Source organism: Lissotriton helveticus, chromosome 5_1 (genome assembly GCF_964261635.1).
Source record: "Lissotriton helveticus chromosome 5_1, aLisHel1.1, whole genome shotgun sequence".
Taxonomy (NCBI): Eukaryota; Metazoa; Chordata; class Amphibia; order Caudata; family Salamandridae; genus Lissotriton; species Lissotriton helveticus.
Genome location: NC_136065.1, coordinates 352,494,636 through 352,516,814, shown reverse-complemented (window position 1 = coordinate 352,516,814; position 22,179 = coordinate 352,494,636). Strand labels below are relative to the sequence as shown.

The window sequence follows — 22,179 nt, the reverse complement described above, 5'->3', positions numbered from 1 at the left end:
AAGAGCATAAATCAAGAATTATTATTCATTAGCAGGAATAAGTAAAATTAAGCATTTCCAAAATCCTAACTATATCTCTGTCTCTACCCTCATCACCTAGTAATAAAGTAATTAATAAAAACTCCTGTCCTCACGTGTAAAGTCCATCAGCATAACATCGTCCTCCAGAATTCTCGAGCGTAAGCCAACTATGTGTTCTCTGAACCTATTCTTATACCCTAATTTTAGCTGAGCTAACTATTTTTCACATTCCAGCAGACGAATTCTAGTTCTCCATTGGCTGAGCCACCTCGTACCACAGTAAACTGTGACACCTCCTTCTTACATGCCCGGGCAAATTCACTAGTCCATTGTTCATTTAGAAGTCTTGGCAGCTTCTCCTTAGGCTGCTACATTTTGTAGCGACAGCTTCCTTTTAACCTTGAGCCAGTCAGCTCTGAACTCCCGTGGCACGTTAGCAAACGTTAGCAAATTTCTCCAAAAAGTCATCTTTTTAGCAGTTCAATCCAAAACCTTTCAAAATAAAAGCTCAGAGGCCTTTTCCATCCTTCTGAGAATTATTTTCACTTGAGCCATTTTCATCATTAGGCCTCTTTTCAAAGAGCGTCAATTTTCTGCGCCACCTTCCCTGCGCCACTTTTAAAAGGGTACTATTTTCCTGCAGCCATCTCTAAGCTTCACTTGTAAAACTATTATATAAACAAACACAAAGAATAATTAATGAAAGAAATACAGTTTGTTCTGTTGCCTCCCATCATTGCTAATTATTAACCCATTAATCTAAATTACCTAGCAGTAAAGCACAAATAAAGCAGCATTTTATATCTACCAGTCTTCATAAATCCATAAAGCCTTATGTGCACCTAGAATAGTAGAAATGACATCACATAGACAAGGGAAGCAAAATAAGCACATGCCATTATTTTAAAAACAGCTGCTATTAGTTATGACATGACAATAGACAAGATTAATTTATTATTTTCCACATACATGAGAATGCAACATAATGCACATTTATGAGCACACATGTTAGTTTCCCGCGTGTTCTGTGAAAATGCAACTTTAAACTAGGTTGAATTATTATACACACAGCACAAGTTGTTAGCATTATTAATTTATTTATGGAAATGTGACTTCACGGGTTTAAACAGATTTCTGTTTTCTATCCCGCTCCATCAGGGCTCAACAAAGTTATGGAAGAAACCTCCCTATAGTCTAACTGAACGTATATGTCTTTTTTTGTTTCGAAGAAACATTTCACAAAATACTAGAAGGAGTCAAAGTCATTCAGGCCATTGCTCGATATTCCTAATGTCCATAATCATCAACCTAACGGTTACCATGGTCATGTGGAAGACAAGCTAGAAGTAGATCAACAACCAATTAATATCAGAAAATTGATAATCAAATACCAGAGTAGTGACAAACCTTACTAAAAATACTTATTATACTATGTGACCAGGTTTTCTATCCAGTGGCCTGACTTTTACTATGCAGCACAGTAGCATTAGATGGATGAGCATTGGTAACATGCCACAATCTTTCACTTGAAGTGTTTCTGTAAAAAGTAGAGGAACAAAAGAAAACAATATAAAGTGTGACAACTCAAGCAGTGCTTACATGTAGTCTGGCTGTGTTGGGGGTTATTACATGTGTCATGCCCTTTTTTTCCCCTGCAGATGAAAGTGCCTGATTTAGAGGTGAGCAGGAGTGGGAGGTCTTTGATTTCACGGAGGAAGTGCTAAATCTGGAGGAGAATCACAATAGTATTTTCTCCACCATACTAAAAGTCATTTAGTAGCAATTCCCAACTGACTGTGTAATGTAGTGCACACATTGCCTCTCTGCCTATCCAGCCTTTCTTCGTGGGCAAAACCCCATCTGGTTTTTGAAGCTGACTCACAAACGAATTCCAGATTTATTTTGCATGTCCCTCAACCATCTGCAATTAACCCTATTATGGACCCCTATGAGTTGAGACACAGTAGTTCCGCATCTACGTCTTCCTCCTTGACTGGAAGCTGAATCCGGGCAATGGCCACTCACAGTGGACCCCTAAAAACATACACTCAAACACCATGCTCCGAATACACTGGACAGAGACGGCTCCTTACAAATATAATGTCTCTAGTAATCCTAGCCAAAATATGCGCCATTTTTTGGGGGCAATTGGGCAAAGAGTCCAAACAGTTTTAAGAAAATATGTAAAAATACTAGAAATGGTGGTGTGGCATTTTTACACAATTCTTTCTTTAGCTAAAATGCAACTTTATGTCCATTTTCCACTAAATTAAACTAAAAATTGCACGTGACTCGTACAACAGCCTCTTAGATACTGTTCTTCCGCATTGTTCCTGTGCTCCTGGATAGAATTTTTACCCAAACGACATCTGAATTACCAAACGTGGTATAATGGCGTAATGCACTATGCTGGACCTTACACAAGGTTACACAGGCCCAAATGAAAGTTCACCCAGGCTTCGTCTGGAGTAGAGCCCACAGATACTACACTCTATCTTTGACAAAATGGCCTATTATAATGACTCCTTCGGGCAAACTTAACCCCAACATATGCCACCTCTCCTTACACTCATGCGCTCTGCTGCTCGCCTCAACCTTCATCTTGGTGCGGTGACAGACTTCCTGTCACCAGACCCAACGTGCCACACAACTGAAATTGCGGCCATTTAAGATGTACAACTTGCAACCATAACTTGAATGAGGGATCAACTTCTGTGTACAAAAATAGTTTTCTACTGTAAAATTCTGTTACCATTGTGAGGAGCTTGAGTGAGGTTTTTTTTCCCTGGTACTATATGAGGAACATTTAACTCTCGAGTAGAAGAATGTCACAAACATATCAAATTAAACTGGCAGTATTTGCCAACTTCATTGTTTTGTCAGCAGACAGATCAAATATTATAGATGTCTTAATACTAGATTTACTTCCAAAACTGTCAGGAACTGTGTGGAGCTGACATTCCACTATCTTTGCTGTAGATTTGTGTTTCTAATTCAGTAATATATCTTGGTTACTAATATACATTCACACATAAAACTTTCAATATTTAACAGTGCATTACACAGTAGAAGAATAATGTTTATTTCTGTTTATTTCCTTACAGATTCTCAGTTTTCTACTAATTCTGAAAATATATGTACTACGCCTGGATGTGTTACAGCAGGTAACTTTAAAATTTAGCATTCACAAATATATAATGGTGATGATGAAATGCAGTTATCCATTATAAGATTGTCATGAGGATGTCGAATCAAGTTATACACCCTGTATCCCTATGCCCACCACAACATACGGAGACATAGGGTATCTTCAGCAACAATGGATGCCAGGATGTTCTTTCTTCCAGCTTTGGAGCACAACCATGGACACCCTCTACTATTGATGCATTGGTGGGTCAGAGTTGTGTGTTCAGAAAATGTACTAACACCCTAAAATCGTCTATACCTTTTGTAAACGTCCCTAAAGAGACAATACTGAGTTAACAGGCCAAACGAAAAAGAAGGAATAATGAAGCCTTAGCGTCAAAGAACACTTACAGATCAAATATCATGTCCAGAATATCATTAAGAAAACTATATCTATTATTATCTTCAATAGGGGAGATATTTTATAAATTATATTTAGGACACTATATTAATGTCAGATTATGTTCCAATAGCAATAATGTGGTATCACACCAGTTTGCAGTTTTACTTCTGGGGAAGAATCAAAGATACAATGTCTTCCACCATAGTGTAACTATATTGGATGACATTCCAGTGGTGGGTCTCCAGAAATTGAAGAATTTTCCATATACAGCTGACTCAAAATCTGATCCCTAATGTCTGTGATATTGAATGGGAAACCATCTGTTTTATACTAACAACTAAACTGGAGGATTATATACATTGGCTGCGAGAAATTATGCATTAGATAGAAAGTTCCATAGTAAACAACCTCAATATTAACACATGAAGAAATGAAGCTACAAGTTACTACACCCAGCCCTTGCTTGTGCGTGCTAGTGCCTGTAAACGCTTAATGTCTAGCAACTGCACCCCATCGTAAGAAGTTCTACTTATCTCAGAGATGTGGCTCAAAAAACGATCGCTTCTCTACTCAGTTACCTGATCTAAATAAGAATCAAATGTATGATAGCATAGTAACCTACTTTGGAAAGAAGGAAGGGCTGGAACTATCTGGAAAGTATTTTAATATAAAATTTAGTGTTCATGAATGTTGTCCTTCCATTATAAGACATGTTGAACTTTGGTCATTAAACTGTACTTGTCTAATTAATAATCATCAATATAATTATGTTATACTGCCACCCAGTGCTTGATGGAGGGTTTGATTAATATCAAAATAAAACTCTTTTGACTATCATTTTGAACCATTAACTTACAGCCCACACAGACACTATAATTGAAAATTGATAAAACATCCTACCACTTGATATTTTAGGTCTCATACAACAAGTAACCTTGCCAACACATTCCCATGGTCAAATATTCTAGATGGAATCTGTTCTATAGGAATAGAAAGCACAATACCAGTCACCTTACATTCAGTTAGTTTCACCATATTAAACAGTGGATTATACAATGAAACTATAAAGTTTATTTCTTTGCAGATTCCCAGTTTGTTTTCTACTAAATCTCTGTCTAAAGAGGCCTACCATTCCCATACGATAACATTGGAGTTTCCTTCTTACAATTTCCTAATAGACCCAGGTGCTCATTTTATTTTTTGTGTCTCTGGAATTGGAATTTAAAATCCTAACTTATGGTGAAGTCAGATTTTAAATTACAATTTTGAAAATAGCACTCTAAGAAAGTTGTCCTTTTCCTGCCCTTTTGTGCCTGTAGCTGTCTTGGGTCACATGACTGTGTGTTATTGAGAGTTAGACCTTGTGAATTCCTTGCCAAGGCATTCACAATAGTAGGATATGGGGTGCTTGGATGAGCCATTTGCTAACAGGGTGGGGAGGAGGAGCTGAGCACAGCCCCACTTGCAGCTGAATAGGTTGTGCTCTGCCTTCACACAAAGGGCCTAACAACCCTTAATCGGTACTTTAGCCAGCTTGGAGCTAGGGAAGGGGAGGCAGTAGATTTGATGCACTTCAAAGCCACTGTCTAGTGCTTCTCCCACCTTCCAAAACCAGGGAACCGGGGTATAAAAAGAAGACCTTAGACTCCAACTCTTCAGTACACTTCTGGACCTGCGGATACTCTACTAGGAAGAAGGACTGCTGTGGTGCTACAAGGACTGCCACTCTGCTAGACTGCTACTCTAAAGGAAATGCTGCCTGGCTGTGCTGACCTGTTGTCCCCTTGCCTGGGGAAGAAGAACTGGACCTGTATCTCCATCTTGAGCCCAGGACCCCAGAGTGACTCTCTGATCTGAGCCTCAGAGACATAAAATGCACGCCACCAAGATCCTATACCTAACTGCACCCTTGGTGTGGCTCACAAGCTGTTGAAATCAAGGTTTTGGGCTCCTTGTGACTGTTATTTGTTTATTTTATTTGAAAGGTTTTATATAGCGCTGGCTAGACCCGGAGGTATCAGAGCGCTTTACATGAGTAGCAGACCATAGTTACAGGTTACACCGTTACAAAGGTTACACAGTTATTAGAGCATAGCTACATAGTTACATGTTAGGTCGAGACAAGCAATAAGGACAATATGCGTAAGGGAAAGAGCAGGCAAGGGGAGATATTCAGGGGAGAGGGGGTAGGTGGAGGGGGAGTAGACCGCGAATGAAGGAGGGAAAGAGGAGGGGGAGGGTGAGAGACACAGCATGAACGAAGAGGAGTAGGGTGACGGGGGCACAAACCGGTAGATGAGTAATAGCTGTATCCAAAGTACAGTAACTGTGATCCCAGGGGAAGTGGTATAATTCCTCAACGGCGTTGCAAGGGGCTCCCTTTACGCAGTTGACTCCCTCAGAGGGGTCTCTGAGACTCCAAGGTCTACCTCCTGGATCCTTCCCTAACAAGGGGAGAGGGAGTGCTTTGGCAAGGGGCGCCATACCATACCTCAACTGTGTGTGGCTCCCTTGGCACTGTGGACTCTCTCAGAGGGATCACTGAGACTCCAGAGTATAAGTAATTGATTCTTTCCCCAACAAGGGGAGAAGGAGTGCTAAGTTAAAAGCACACGGGACAGAGGGCTAGGCGGCGTAGCAGACAAGGGGAGAGATTAAGGAGAGAGGGGATAGGGGCAGAGGAAGTAGACAAAGAATGAAAGAGGGAAAGCGGTCAGGGAGGGTGAGAGAGAGCATGAAAGGGGGAGGGTGAAGGGGGCACAAACCGGTAAACGGGTAAAAACCTCGTCCAAGGTCCGGTAAGCTGTGATCCCAGGGGAAGTGGTATCATTCCCACATCTCCACTGCGTGAGGCTCCCTTTACGCAGTTGACTCCCTCAGAGGGGTCTCTGAGACTCCAAGGTCTACCTCCTGGATCCTTCCCTAACAAGGGGAGAGGGAGTGCTTTGGTAAGGGGCGCATACCATGCCTCAGCTGTGCATGGTTCCCTTGACGCTGTGGACTCTCTTGAGAGAGGTCACTGAGACTCCAGAGTAAAAATATTGGATCTTTCCCCAACAAGGGAGAAGGAGTGCTTAGTCTAAGGGCAACAAGGGACAGGGTCTAGGAGGCGGGTTGGAACTGGCAGGTCAACAGAGGGGGAACCAACGGCAAAAGAAAATCGCATTAATTACAGAAAGAAAACACATTCAATACCAGGGTAAAAAAGCGATCCGAAAAAAGACAGGATCCACGAAAGGCAAGGGTCATGGAGGACAAAGGGAGGGAGTCAGCGAGTTGAAGAGTCCCACAAGGAAGAGATACGGATAGCAGAAAAGGAAATGTATACATTGTAGAGTCACTCAGGAGAGAGATGCAAACGGGAAAGCTCAGAATCACAAACTAGTGATATTAAGTACAATGAACTACTACATTGACTAGTTGTTAGAGTTGTAACTATGCAAAATAGTAAATACACTCAGTGTTACATTTTCACAATGATTAGGCTGAAAACATTTGTATATGACTTTTCAACAGAGTGAACGGAAAAATAAGACATCCAAGGGGGTAGAGAGAGGGAGGGGAGGGAGAGGAGATAGTTGACAGGAGAGACGGGGGCCTAGGGGGGGAGAAAGAGATAAGGCAGTCCAGCCGAGGAACAATGTCTGAGGGTCGGCAGAATGAAGTCCAACGGACCGAGGGAGAGGACAAGAAACAACAAAATGGTGGCTCCGTTCGCAATTCGCCATTTTGCACGGTCCGTTCCAGACACATAACTGAACTGTCACTCTGAGGCATCTCCAACTTTGCGGTGATAGGGCAAACTAAGCAGGGACATGTGAGCATTGGTATCCTGTGGAGGACTGCCAATGCAAAGCTCCAGCAAACCTATCTGGGACGTACGGCCTGTTCTTCGAACAACAATGACTACCGCCTGCTACCCTCTCCAACGCGAATGGGACTCTTGACACAAAACACGAGAAAGTAAAACTTCACTGGGACTGATCTGGGACTGTATCCGAACCGCGCTCCACTGCGGTTGGCCTGAATTTTTCACCTTGAACCAGTCCAGCACAACCAGATATCCCTGTTGGTGCTTTATACTTTGAGGCACTATTTTTCACTTTATTCTTTAAAAATTCATAGCTCTTGTTCTACTGATTGGATTTTTTTCATTTTGGTCTTTTATTCTTTATTACATTTTGCTCTATTTTTCTCATGTGATATCGAATAGTTTTGTGGCATATTTCCACTTTTTTACTGTTTGAAGTGTTGAATAGATACTTTACACATTGCCTCTAAGTTACGCTTGACAGCTCTATGTGAAGCTACCAGAGGGTTGAGCACAGATTAATTTTGGGTTTGCTTGTGCCTTACCCTTTCAAGTATTGTTGTTGGTGCTTGGCTTGGGCTCACACCCCGGTCAACCAACTACCCAATTTCGTACACTGATTTTCAGTGGTGAGGATTGAACTTGTGTCTGTGCAGTGCCATAAAGTGATTTGGTGTACATCACCATCCCATATCTAAGGCCAATTCTAGTTTAAATTCTACATCATTAGATTTTTTGGTTTTTCTAAATTCATTCTCAGATTGTTGTGCCTGAACCCACCTCTACAAGTATGGAGTTTGAGCTGGCTAACCTGGAGTCCTACACTGTGGCTCAGTTCAAGGAGTACTGTAAAGAGAGGGAGCTTCACACATAGAGCAACACCAGAAAGGTGGATCTGTAAAAGGCGCTGAGGGCTTGGGCAGCAGTCCACCAATCGCTGGCGATAGCAACAGAAACAGATGATGAGGTGGGTGAGGAGGATTAGGAAGGATCAGAACAAGACCCACAAGAGTGTCTCTTGCCCTACGACCTGTTGAGGAGGGGGATAACCTACTCCCAGGATTGCAGATCCCTTCACGTGCAAGGAACAGTGTGTCTTCCTGCAACCTGTACCACAGGAATTGGCAAAGAGTAAGGAGGAGAGGGAGGACAGGCTGGAGATGGCTAAGCTCAAAATGGAAGAAAATAGGCTGGCCGTGAAGGCAAGGCAAAGGAAACTGGCCATGGAGAATAGAAGTATCTTGGAGCGTTTGGCTCATAAGAGGAGCCTTAATGAACTGAATATCAAGGTCAGACAGGCAGAGTCCAACGGTAAACAACCTTTACAATGCAACTTTTACCACGCAGTACCTTTACAACGCAACTTTTACAACGCACACCATTACAACGCATTACGCTGGGGGGCGCTCTAGGATAGGGAATATGTTTAATGTACTATCCAACACCTTCCCTACTATCCACGGGGACTGGAGTTGGAATAGTAAATTAAACAATTCACTATCCAGCGCCTAAAAGCACTATGCGTTGTAATGGTATGCGTTGTAAAAACAGCGTTGTAAAAGCATGCGATGTAAAAGCATGCGTTGTAATGTCATACATCCGAGTCCAACAGTGATGGTGGCAGCATTTCTACCGTGCCATCTGGAGACAACCGGGTCCACATCCCTAAAGGTCTTGTGCCTGACTTTATTGTGGGAGACAATATTGATAAGTGGTTTGAGGTTTATGAGATTCCTTTACAGATGCACAGAATCCTTGAGGAGGATTGGGGTCTAGTCTGTGGAGGCATATCCCTAGTGAGTGGGGGGACACCCTACTGGCCCTAGAGAATGAGAACAGAATGAGGTATCCGCTATGTAGGAAGCCTGTGCCAGGAAGTATTCTCTGACCCCAGAAAAGTACAGACAGAAGTTCAGGGACAGTAACAATCTGGGCCAACAGACCTGGGTAGAACCAATAACCCAATTTCTTACATGTGCTTTTGTGTATCAGAAGCCAATGGAGCTCCCTGAGGTTGGTGTGATGTGGGTTCTGTGTGGGCGGTGGAAGATGAGTCTGGCTGCCAAGTTTTGGTTGGCTTGTACTCTTCTACTGAGTTGCTTGGTGGCCCCGGAAAAAAGGGTGTTCCAAAGTCCAGCGTGTGTGAGTGGCAGTTTTTCTAGTGTTGCTTCAGAGCCAAATATAAAGATCTTCCTCAGCATCTGCAGGGTGTGGGAGCAAGATGCAGTGATGGCATTGACTTGTGCTGTCATGTCTAGTTTGATGCAAAAAGAACAATTGATGGACAGAATGTTGAACAATGTCAAATATTCACCTCAGTATAGAAATCTGGATCTAATCTATTGTTTTTCTTCTCCCCATGACATTCCTATTTAAACCCAGCCATATGCAAATCAGTCTTGACCCTGATCCCCATGGGAACAATTCAGCCAGAACTGCTAGGCCAGGTCCTCCCTCATCAGCCAGGCAAGCTTGACTCCAACATCATGGAGAGCATGGGACCCACATCTGGGCATACCTATCCCACTCGGAGTGACAAATGAAAAAAGGGTAATTGATGGAAAGAATGTTAAACAATGTCAAACATTCATCCCAGTTTATAGATATGGGCCTAAATCCATTGTATTTCTGCTCCCAATGCCATTTAAGTTTAAACCCAGACATATGCAAATCGGTCTTGACTTTGTTACTCATAGGAACATTCCAGCCCGAACTACTGGGTCAGATCTTCCCTGGACCGGAAACAAGTATCCTGGGACCATTTTATGGGTTTCACCCCTCCTCAGCCAGGCTAGCTTGACTCCAGTGGCATGGAGAGCAAGGACCCACATCTGGACATACCTGCCCCACTCAGGGTTACAAAGCTTAAAAATAAAACTATGCACTGGTTGACTCAAAACAGGCCGCTCCCTGGTAACATTAATGGGGAGATCGTACATGTACGCCGGCTAACTTGGCTGGGGAGCCGAGATAAAGACATTAAGGGCGATCATATTGAGGTCAATTTTAGAGATCCAGAAGCGGTTAGGCACATCCTTAGTTGGATGCCTGGGAACCTGGGTAAAACAATTATGCCCTGTGACCTTACATATTTCTACCCTAGAGTCCTAGTGGCTCCCTTGACACGTCCCTGGTTACCCCCTGTTATACCAAGTAATCCTGTTACTAATTTTAACAACCAATACATGTCTTAATTGCCCAACTCCATGGCCCCAAAGAACGCTTTTGGGTGGGAAACGGTCCCCCATAGGGGCTATGGTAGTAATCCTGGGGGATTGGTTCACACGTTTGAAACAAGGGGGATGGAGCATCTGATCCCCTTTACACCTCTGGAATACAACAATAGATTTGAGGCCCTATCAGGCCTCGACGATTGCGAATGACGGTTGGATCTTCAGACCAACACATCGCTACTCCCGAGGAGTAGTAGGAAACACAAGAAGCTAAGTAGTGGTAAACAGACCAGTTCAACTACTACTGTGTACTTCGACCAGGGGAAGGCGGGAGGAACTGCTGCCAGTAACAGTTGTGGAAATGATAGGCCGCAACTGGATAATCCAACTCCTGGTAGTGAGCGGTGTTTAGACAATATCTTGCCTGATAATATACAAGTTCATGCACAGATCTATAGTGACCAGATCGGCACGACTTCACCATTCTCTGTTCTCCCAAACCAGGATATGACACCTGCACCTGGGCCCCCTGTCTTGCAAAAGGCAAATGACTCCACCACCAGGGTTCTGGATCCCATATCCAAACTTCAACCAGGAATCTTGAAGGTCTTGTCATGGAATGTTGCTGGCATTGCCAATAAAATTCACACTGACGAGTGGGATTCCATAGTGACCAACAGTGATGTATGTCTCTTTCAAGAGACCTGGGCCAGGGAATCTTTGTCCAGAACGGGATATGCAATCTTTGAAATTAAGGCCAGTTGGACTGGTAGGGGAGGCCCTCAGGTGGCTTGGCGGTGTGGGTAGCCTGTCACATCGGCTGTACTGCAGAGAACATAGAAACATCCTCGCAGGACATACAGTGTGTTATATTGAAGTGGCCTAACGCCCCTAAGTTAGCAATTATAAATGTGTACTCCCGTCCTGTTGGTCCAACCATGGAGTCTCCCACACTGGAGGACCTTTCGTCCTTTTTGGGCCAGTTACCTGCAGATTGCAAAATTGTGATGGGTGGCGACTTTAACTGTCATTTTGAACCCTTAGAAGGGCTGAGGGAGGGAGCTCTCACTGCAGAAGACGACTTCTGGGGCGTCCCGGTGTGCCAATCTCCCCATCCCAAATCATGGTCCCCACTGGCGGTACAAATTATGTCCTTGACGCTTAATTCAGCGATAAGGGCGTGTAATGGACGAACAATCTCAGATACCCCCTCTAATTGTACCTTTAATAGGAAAGACCATGAGTCGCGTCTGGACTATATTTTTGTAGACATTAGTTTGTGGCCCAAGGTCGTGGATTTTAAAATAATTCCACGTACAGACAGTGACCACAATGCACTTCTTCTACACTTGACGCACTCTGTTTTAGCACCCGGCCCCCAGCCCTCTGAGATTAGGGAGGATCCATGTAATTTGGTACTCACCTCGAATAGGCGTAGGGTTAAATGGGAGAAACTGGCAAATTCAAAAGATAGTATTAGGAAACTGTATGAGCTAGCACTCCCCATGTTAGAAGAGCTGGACAAATTAATTAATTACTCTAGCTCCCAGGACTTTAAAAAGAGTTTAACTCAAATCCATGAGGAGCTGGTGGGTGCTTTGGGCGAGGTCCTCTACCCAGAGGCAGTGCGGCGCAAGCAAAAGACTCAGGCCTCTTCCTGGTACAACTCAGCCTGTAAAAAGGCCAAGACTGAACTAATTACAGCAGTAAAAGCAGGTACAAATAGGACTAGAGTGGCTGAGCTTAGGCGTGAATACAAGGATGTAATGGCCCGGGCAAGGTCAGACTGGGACTGGGATAGATGGCATGATCTCTCTGGTGCCCTTGAAATGAGGGACTCAAGGAGATTTTGGTCACTGGTAAATACCTGTTCAGGTGAACCAAAAGCTGCAGTAGAGCCCAATATCGCGGCCTCAGTGTGGGAAGTCCACTTTGGCAAACTTTATGAAGAGAGCTCTGATGATACCAGTGATGTGGTTGCTGCCCTCCTGGCCCAGCCTAGTGATAAGTTGGAGTTCAGTCTTGGGGAGGTGGCCAGTGCAATAGATAGGTTGGCGTTGGGGAAAGCACCGGGACTTGATAAGCTGCCTGGTGACCTTTTTAGGTCCCACTCTGAAATCTGGGCCCCGTATCTCCACATTCTTTTCAATTCTATTGCAGATGGCATGGAGATCCCCTGTACTTGGCTGGGGGCGGAGATAGTACCTATTTTTAAAAAGGGCTGTCCCCTTCTCCCAGTCAATTACAGGCCGATCAGCCTTATAGACGTGCCTCAAAAGCTCTTTTCCCGCCTCATATTGGACCATCTTCTGGACTGGATGGAGGATAGAGATATTCTAAGTCCCCTTCAGGCCGGCTTCAGGAAAAAACGTCCACCATGGACCAGATCTTCCGCCTTGTTCTCCTCTATTGGAAAACTGTGAGGATTGAGGGCGGGAGGCTGTACATGGTGTTCGTAGACCTGAGGTCAGCATTTGACCTAGTCCCCCGAAAAAAACTCTGGGAAGTTTTAAATGAGATGGGAGTCCCGGCGCATCTCTTACAGGCCATAATCAGACTCCATGAAGGCAATTTTGCCCAGGTCCGGTGTGGGAGGGGCGGACTTTTGTCAAACAAGTTTCCTGTCCTTAGGGGAGTAAGGCAGGGTTGCGTTCTGGCGCCAACCCTGTTTTGCCTCTATGTTAACAACGTCCTAACCCATCTCAGTAATGTCAAGGACAATGATGCACCCTTTTTGGCAGTCAGGAGGGTGCCGGCTATCATGTTTGCTGACGACACCCTCCTGCTTTCCAAATCTCCGATGGGGATACAGCGGACTCTGGATGGATTTGGTCTTTTTTGTAGACAGTATGGTCTTGAGATAAATACAGGGAAGACCAAATTCATGATTTTTAACCCTTCCCCTAAGACAAGATCAAATCCTTCTTTAAGCTCTGTAAGCCTGGAAAGGGTAAAAACGTTTCAATACTTAGGGGTGACCTTGCATGAGAACCTAGCATGGGAACCACAGATAGCAAGTTCTCGGATTAGGCTGTCTCAACTGTCCGGGGCGATTCTGAAGGTTACGAACACCTCCACCTTCAAACCAATCGCCCCGGCAATCGAAATGTATAAAATGCAAGCTAAGGCGGCTGCAGTATACGGCAGCGAGCTGTGGGGGCATAAGGCTGGAAAAGCGCTGACGAGCGTAGAAAATAACTTCATGAGACGACTTCTGGGCCTCCCCCGTGGCACACCCTTGACTCCTCTAAGATTAGATATGGGACTCTCACCCATAGGGGAAGACCTTGAACTAGGCCCACTAAGATTTTGGCACAGGCTCTGGATCACCAATGAGCTTAAACACTACAGGCAAGATCTTATCTATGTACTGAATTTAAATCAATGTGGCAAAATTCCATGGTTGGCCTTTGTAAAAAAGGAATTGCATCGCCTGAGTCTCCATGAGATCTGGGAGGCTCCCGAGACAGGCTGCCATAAAGTTTCTCGGAAAAGACTTATAGAAATCCACAAAGAAAGTAGTCTTGCTTCCACTGTGCTTGCACCCCACAATGAGATTTTAACCCAACGTTTTCTGGAGTCCAAAAATTCTTATCGTTTTGAAAATTTTATGGACATCATTTTCCCATTATTGGCTAGAAAGTTATTTGTTCAATGGAGGCTTGGTACTTTGCCACTCAAATCCTTTACGTGTAAATGGGGCAAGGGGGAAGATAAAACATGTCCCGGTTGTGATCTTTGTGAGGAGGAGGAAATTCATGTTCTGTTCTTCTGCCCAGCCTACAACAGACCCAGGAATCATTGGCTAGCGCCTCTGTGTAGGAACTTGGGCATAAGGAGCCATGCAATCTCATACAGAATATTGAAAACCAATACTTCCCCTCACATAGTATTCGCGATTGCAAAATTTCTAATGGCCATGTGGCATACCAGGAGGAAATTACTAAAAAACTGATCATTTAAGGATGGCTCTGTTATATATACAGTGTTGTGAATGTATCTCTGGCCTAACATCTGGGAATTGATTGCTGCTCTTAGTTATTTATCTCTTATAAGAATGGTTTTACGTGATGTTTTACTAATATGTATTCTTTTAATGAATGATCATATGTATCTTTTATGGCCTCAATGGCCGAAATAAAGAATTTTTGGATTGGATTGGATTAGTTACAAATGCACAAAGAACAACTGATGGACAGAATGTTGAACAATGTTAAACATTTACCCCATAGACGACCTGACTTGGCAGTTCAGGTGGACTGTTCCCATGAGGAACAGGGTCAAGACTGATTTGCATATGGCTGGGTTCAAACAGGGGTGGCGTGGTGAGCAAAAGAACAATGGATTAAGCCCAGGTCTTTGTGACTGGGGTTGAAAGTTTGCATTGTTTAGCATTCCGTCTATCAATTGTTCCTTTTGCTTATGTCTAGTTTGATGTCCATGAAATGAAATTTCCAAAGTTCTTGGTCATGTTGCGGGGTGTGGGTCTGAGTTTGGCCGGCCACAGTTGGACTCCCATGGGGAGGTGTTGTTGCCAAAGACCCCTACTTCTGTCTTGTTGGTGTTGAGCTTGAGACAGTTGTCTCTCATCCAGTTAGTGAATTTAGCAATGCAGGTGGTGAACTTGTTTCTTGCTTTGGGGGCTTATGCATGAGGGAGAGTGTGAGTTGAGTGTCATCAATGTAGGAGAGCATGTTCATGTTGTGTGCACGAAAGAGGTCAGCTGGAGGTATCATGAATGAGTTGAAGAGGGCGTGGCTGAATGATGAACCTGGAGGCACTCTGATGATGAGTTTGCGGGCTTCTGAGGAGTAAAGCGTCAGGCTGACGGTTTATGTTGTATCCGTTAAGAAGGTGCAGATCCAGTGGAGGGCAGGTCCTTGGATGTCAATATGGGGCAAGCACCTGATGAGCATGAGGTGTGAGACCATGTCAAATGATGCATTGAGGGCCTGAAGAATGAGTGCTGCCATTTCTCCTTTGTCAAGGATCATGCAGATTCATCTATGGAGGCAATTACTACTGTTTCTGTATTGTGATTGAGTCTGAATCCAGACTTTATGGCTTTGAGGAGCTGGTGGTTGGTGGAGTGGTTGGTGAGGATCAGTTGATTTGTTTTTTTAAGACCTTTGCTGGGTATGGTAGGAGGGAGATGGATCTGTAGTTGTAAAGTGTGGCTGGATCAGTGGATGGATTCTTGAGCAGAGGCATGTTTTTTAGTTGCCACAAAGGTGGCTGAGTCGATGGAGGCATTGAGGGTGTGTGATAGTGCTTTGCTGATCAGAAGGAGTCCTTTGGTGAAGGTGTGCTGGGGGCAAGGGTCACACCGGGCCCCTGGTTGATGGTCTTTATGGTAGCAGCGATTTTGACAGTGGTGACAACAGGTCACCAGTTCAGGTTCGTTCTTCTTCCATGATGGAAAGTTGTGACACTGATAGGGTCCGGTTGAGGGTTGAAGTTGCTGTATATGTAAAATGTTTACATAAGAATTCCAAGATTTTGGTGCTAAGGTCTTGTTAGGGGGTGACGTTACTGGAGGCGCTAATAATTGTAACAAAATCTTTGGTGATGGCAAAGATTTCCTTGCTGTTGTTAGTGACAGCATCAATGCAATCTTCAAGAGATGCTCACTTGGTGTTGCGTGTATGGTGGTGGTACCCTCTTAGGACTGATTTGAAGATGTCTTCATTACTGGTGCATTGATGTGCTCCAATTTCTTGCAGTTGCATTCCGTCAGCCTCAGTTTTTCTGTGTACCAAATGACCTGAAAGGCTCTTGTTGTTAGGTTGTGCTTGAGGGGAGCCAGTGTGTCGGCGCATTTGGTGATCCAGCTGTTGAGGTTCTTGATGGCTTTCAGCAAGTTGCTGGTGTACTTGGGCCAGTGCATGGAGAGGGTGGAAGCCCACTCCTCTTCTGTGATGCTTTTCCAGTTGCTGTGGCAGTTCAGGTGGTGGTAGGTCTGTGGTGCTGTGGGATGGGTATGCTAAAACGAACTGAACTAATATTAATGTCCACAAATCCAATAGACTGCAGTCTGTCCTATCTAGGGATGACAGACACATGAACAACTTTCATGGAAGTTCCCTTTAAAGTACATGAAGTCTGGTGGACAACCACTGTTGGTTTTGAGGGCTGTCCACCAAACTTAAAAACATTTCCAAAAACAAACTCCAAAAGTGACAGTTTCTTATTGAAAAACACAAATCTAATGACTCTCACGCACTGTTTTCAATCTGTGCTGTCTGCAACAAATGTACTAACTTGGAGAAGGTCAGATGTATGCCCTTTAGAGAGTTCAGTAATGTAAAAATAAGTACACTGGTGTCCCTTTTTCTCAACCTACATGTTCATGATATGGTGCGCCTGCAGCCCACTTTGCCTAACTGACTAGAAGTCTGGTGCTGGACTTGTGCATGAGAAGGTGCAATCGAGGAAGGTTACAAATAATGTCTGTTCACACATGTTAGATCGTTCTACACAATTGCTCATATATAACAAAGGCTTTAATTTGCCCTTCTTAGCTAATAGTATTGTTGACATCCCCTACGTTTTTCATGAGGTTGTTCCATGGACATGTCCTCCCTAGACTAGCTGTAAGTAAGCTAGCAAATTAATAGGGATAGCCAAGACAAAGCCAAGACATGGGTCTGGATGTCTCCAAGACCCAGAGCACGAGCCAAAATATCAAAATGGTGTCATATAAAACATGCAACCAATGTCTGTAAAACTATATCAAAGGATTTTCATAGTTCAAGAAAGTACACTTCTTTTATATGCAGAACAACATTAGAGTATATCACAGCACTCTGTGGTATTTGTTAGAAGAGACAAGAACTAATAGTTTCTCAACATGGACTTAAAAACTTACTTTCATGGTGGCCTAAACACACCGACGATGATGCAGTTCATCAGGAACTTAGAGGCAAGTAAGTTGTAATGTACCCTAAATGTGGCCTACATTGGCATTATAGATGGAGCAACATTATAGTCTATTAGACCATATACAAAATTGGTGTCTGTACGTTGCACATCTTGAACTGATGTCTATCAAACTGCTCTCAAATGTGATGATGAAATAAAAGAAGGCACAGTGAAATACATTATAAATCAGAAAGTCATTGTATTTCGGTGATCAGTTCCCCTACCAAAGCAATAAAAGCACATTGGTTAGGTCAAAACACAGTTCTGAAGTTTTTGTGCTCCACCCCTTGTAGCCACAACAGAAGCAGCAGCCAATGCCAAGAGAAGTGCTAGTTAAGTTCAAGAAGTATTAACAATTTTAAAGTCGAGAACAAAACACATTACTATTTCCAAACCAATTTAGTAACAAAGAGAAAATGTTCAAAAGAAAAAAGACACAAAAATCATTAACATGGGTTGAGAAGAACTGGAGAAATAAATTGTTAAAGTTTTAAAGCAAACAGTGCCCAGAAAAAGTGAGGTACCAATCAAAAGTCACTGTCCATTGTTGTCCCAGTCATGATTTCAAGCCATCTGCAATACAGCAGATATAAGATACACCAAGTGGGTTTTCCAAGTCAAGGGTTTTATTTTTTGATTAGTCTCTGAAATGAAAGTCAAAACCTCCCTCCGAGGCAAGGTCCAAGGCTGTGGCCTGAGAGTGTCTCTCCCTAAAGCTGTTAGTTTTGGTGCCAAAAACTCCAAAGTGAACAGACCTGACTTTGTAACAGACCATTTTACAGGTCAGATCGTTTTGCCGCCTTGCCCTGGTACAAAATTTCACCTCTGAACATAGTCACTTTTTTTTAAGACAAAAAAAACCTAGCTGGGCTCCACAAGGCTGGATGTCTTTGCTGTAAGGGCCTGCTGAACCAATTTTCAGTCTGGCAAAAAGCTCTAAGCAGTACAAGCCAGGTTTTCTCACCCACTTTGGGTATGACCCCTGTAAGCAATTTGTCCTGCTCCTCTGAATGTTGAACAAATGACTAGTTCCACCTTTTTTCAAAGTGCTGGAAACATTCCTTTTGGTGTGTCCTGCAGCCCCTAATGCCTCAGGACTGTGATCTACGCATAAGGTCTCTCTCCAGCCAATGGCTAGAGAAAACTTACCTAATTTTAGAACCCTTTTTCTTATCCTTTCTTTTTCACCCACACCTTTTCACTGCACTGCTATTCAGTATTCCACCAGACACGCCTTTTTCACATCATATACAATTGCTGTGGTTTTTCCTGGTACATGGCGTGTCATCAGGCCAGTACAGGTTTTTTCACCTTTAACAGCAGAAGGCAATAGTGTCCAAAGAGATCCCAGATGATGAAGGGCGGTCTCGATGGTGTACTGATGGGAACTCATTTATAAGATAGTTCTCCGTAATATTGTGTAATTGTAGCTGGGTACTTTGTTTGTGTCTGTAGACTCTCTGTTGGTTTATGTTGGTGTCATTTCTGTTCAGGGGATCCAACATTCAGAGTCTTTAAACAACCCCTGGGACCTCCATTTGTGTTTAGTAGAGAAAACTTACCACAGAATCCTAGCTATTTTCTCACAGTCTTCTGCCTCTTTTTATGCCAACTACATCCTCCTTGTTTGTTGGAAATGGCCTTTTCTAGTATGCTTTCCTTTGACTTTTTGCTTTTCTCCTTCCCAGTTTTCTGCTGATCTAGGTGCTGTCACTAAGACTTTGAGCGCATTTGACAGTGCCATTCAGTCCCATAGTACTCTGCTTGACATATACATACTGGTGATTGGTATATACATTATTAGCTGATTCGAGTTAGCTGTAAGTCCCTTGTCTAGGGGTAAGACATATACCCAGGGCATGTACCTCAAATGTTCCTCCGTGGGCCTGCAGCACTGGTTGTGCCATCCACTGAGGTAGCTTATCGTTTGTGCCACAGGTTTGACTTGGTGAGGTCTGTGTGCACAGGTTACTGTTACTCTGCTTGGCATTTAAAAAGCTATGTGCCAAGGTTCTGCATGTCTCTTGCTATATCGAAGTTCTCCTGGTGACAAGGTGTGGTGTTGGGAAGAGGTAAGGCGTGTGTGAGTTACATGTAAAGGTCGTGAATGGCACCAGATATTGTGTTCAGTACGACATTGGCCTGCTTTTCACATTGGATTAGCATGGGGGGTGGAGGGAAAGGGTATTGAGCAGTATTCCCTACGTGCAGAATAGGAGGAGTATAGTGTTTAGTATCAATGCGCTCATAACGATGAATCCTCTCCAGTAGGGCAAGTGGATCCAACATTACTTATTTAGAAATGTCACTTTGGGAAAGGGGACATTTCTATGCTCATGCTTGTTGGCCTGTCTCTAATTTACATCTGGGTGCTGGGGGGACAGCTACTTCTGTGCATTCCTGATAGAAGGCCATTAACTAGAGGCTCAAGTGAAACTGCAGACCTCTAACTCTGAGTGGCCTTTCTGGGATGGTTAAGTGGTGGGACCTGCATTCCAAGGGGCACAGTCTTGGCCCCACTACAGATAGTGATCAAACCTCCTGTGGTAGAATGGCAAACAGGACAAAATTTAGAGAGGGCCTGTGCATTTCAAAGGTGGCGTTTTTAACTGATTGTATCTTCAAATGCCATTGTGGGTATAACTACTGGGGCTCTGGCCTCAGACGTTAGAGATGCTTTTGGATTTGGAACCATACTACGCTGGTACGACCATGGTACATCGACAAGAGCAGTCATTAGGGCAAAGGGGACTGCAGCTGGATTATCTACAGACTTGTGATGGCCTGGAGCTTTGCGTGCTCCAGGAAGGGGACTATAACCTTTGTGATTTTGCCTGGACGTTGTTGGCCTGCAGCTAAGTGGCAACTGTCAAGGCCTGGTGCCCTAAGTACTCTCCAAGAGCCAGTTGGTTGGCCTCCTGTCCACGAGATCCCAGGGACACAAAGGATTTTCCCGCTTCCTCGAGATCGTAAGGACAGCTCAGGGTGCTGCGGAAATGGGTGGTAGTGATCGTCGGTTAGGACAAGGACCATCCTGAAGTACACCCTCATCACACTGTGTAGAGGAGTGTGCTCACCAAGATCATCAGCCCACCTGAGGTGCCGGGACGTGAGGAGATTGAGGAGTGTGGAGGAAGCTTGCAGAGTCAGAGGGACCCGTGCTTGTAACCAGGGGACCTGTGCTAGCTTGCACTCCAGAGTGTCTGATGTCCAAGCGGTGTTGAGGGACCTGAGCTGAGAGTTGAGACTGTCTTCATCGTCCAGATTGGGGGGATGACAGTGCCTGACATCGCAGCCTCCCTCTCCCTGGTCCCACGCTACAAGGAACTTTGTTGTGGAGACCATTGTGATGGGCCAGAGTGGATTTGTTGTGCCTGGTGGGCACCTACGGCTGGCTGTCGGAAGATATGGCAGAACGCACCTCCACTTGTGGGGAAACATTTCTCCAGACTTGGAAGTGTGCCAGCATCCTGCATCACAACCATTTTTATGGGGGGGATAACGATCCCACATTCGTGCAGATGCCACTGGGATCCTGGAAGTCTAATCCAGATGGACGAAACTAAGTAACTGTTTCTTTCCGTTATAGGTGGTTCCGACAATCTAATCAACATGGCGCCAGCAGGGGCAACGTGTATCGTTGGCTGGTGTAGTTAAGTGACTAAGGGGCTGGGTCAAAGACCTGTAAGTGCACGACCATTGCAACTGTTGGGGAATGCGATATTGGGGATTGTCATGTTGGATGAATATCTCTGAATAGGGAATGTATGTTCATGCTGTTCTGCTGCTGATGGGAAAGTTCGACAATTACATATAACTGTAAAGTGTGCATATTATGTGTATCTCATTTTGATTTCAATGTGTGTCTAATACAAAGACCCATGTTTTATACATCGGTGTGGAGTCTTTTTGTGGCGTACGCAGTTTGTTGCGAGAGTGGTGTTGTGCCAATACTTTACACTTGGGCCCTACGGATAAGCCTGACCATTCGGTGCCTAGCTACTCAAGGGTGAGCACAGGTTATTGAACACGTGTATCATTCTCATCCTATCAAGGATGGTGGATTCTGACTGGCTTCAATGCATCCCAGCCAGCCGGATACTGCTGGGTCTACCATTGCCTTACTACAAAATTACCTAGCAGCACCTGATTTAGGATAACAGAAAGTTGCTGTCTCCAGGCAGACCCTGTCTTCAGTTCCTCAACCACTGCTCTTTCTAGAGGAGCCCTCCTCCCATCTGACAGGGTTAAAACCGGTTTATCTCCTACTATACTGGAGTGTGACTGTCTGGAAGGGTCCTAGTAACTAATAGGAGACGCTCTCTCAGGCATCTCCAAGTCAAAAGAGGAAGTAAGAAAGCTGCCCTGTGTTCAGCCAACTGATCTTGCCCACCTCTAGATTTTGTGATAAGTGTTTGGTAATTAACATTCCTTTGCTCTTCCTTGGCTCAGAGGTAGGTGATTGTCCTCTTAGAGTTGTTAACTCTCCTACCCAAAGATGTGTAATCCATCTTTGGAGGTTTGATGAGTGGCGGAACTATTTTTAAACCAGTTCTAGCTCAAACATCCCAAAGTGCATTTTTACAAAGTGATTTGTTTAGTTAAGTAATCAAAATCTGATTCCACTATTAAATCCGATTTTGAAAATTAATTAAGAAATAATTTTTAAGCATTTTTCTAGCATTTCTCCAACTAGAGATTGGAAATAAATATTTTAGTACCAT

At 44.0% G+C, this 22,179-nt stretch overlaps 1 protein-coding gene across 2 annotated transcripts in view; it reads left to right on the top strand.

The window, feature by feature from the left end:
* Positions 1 to 22,179, top strand: part of MMEL1 (membrane metalloendopeptidase like 1) — a 963,690-nt gene that overhangs the window by 606,481 nt on the left and 335,030 nt on the right. For both annotated transcript variants that reach the window (XM_078640928.1, XM_078640929.1), the window contains exon 3: positions 3,126 to 3,185. In XM_078640928.1, the coding sequence (XP_078497054.1) occupies positions 3,126 to 3,185 (60 nt within the window). The remainder of the gene's footprint in view (positions 1 to 3,125; positions 3,186 to 22,179) is intronic.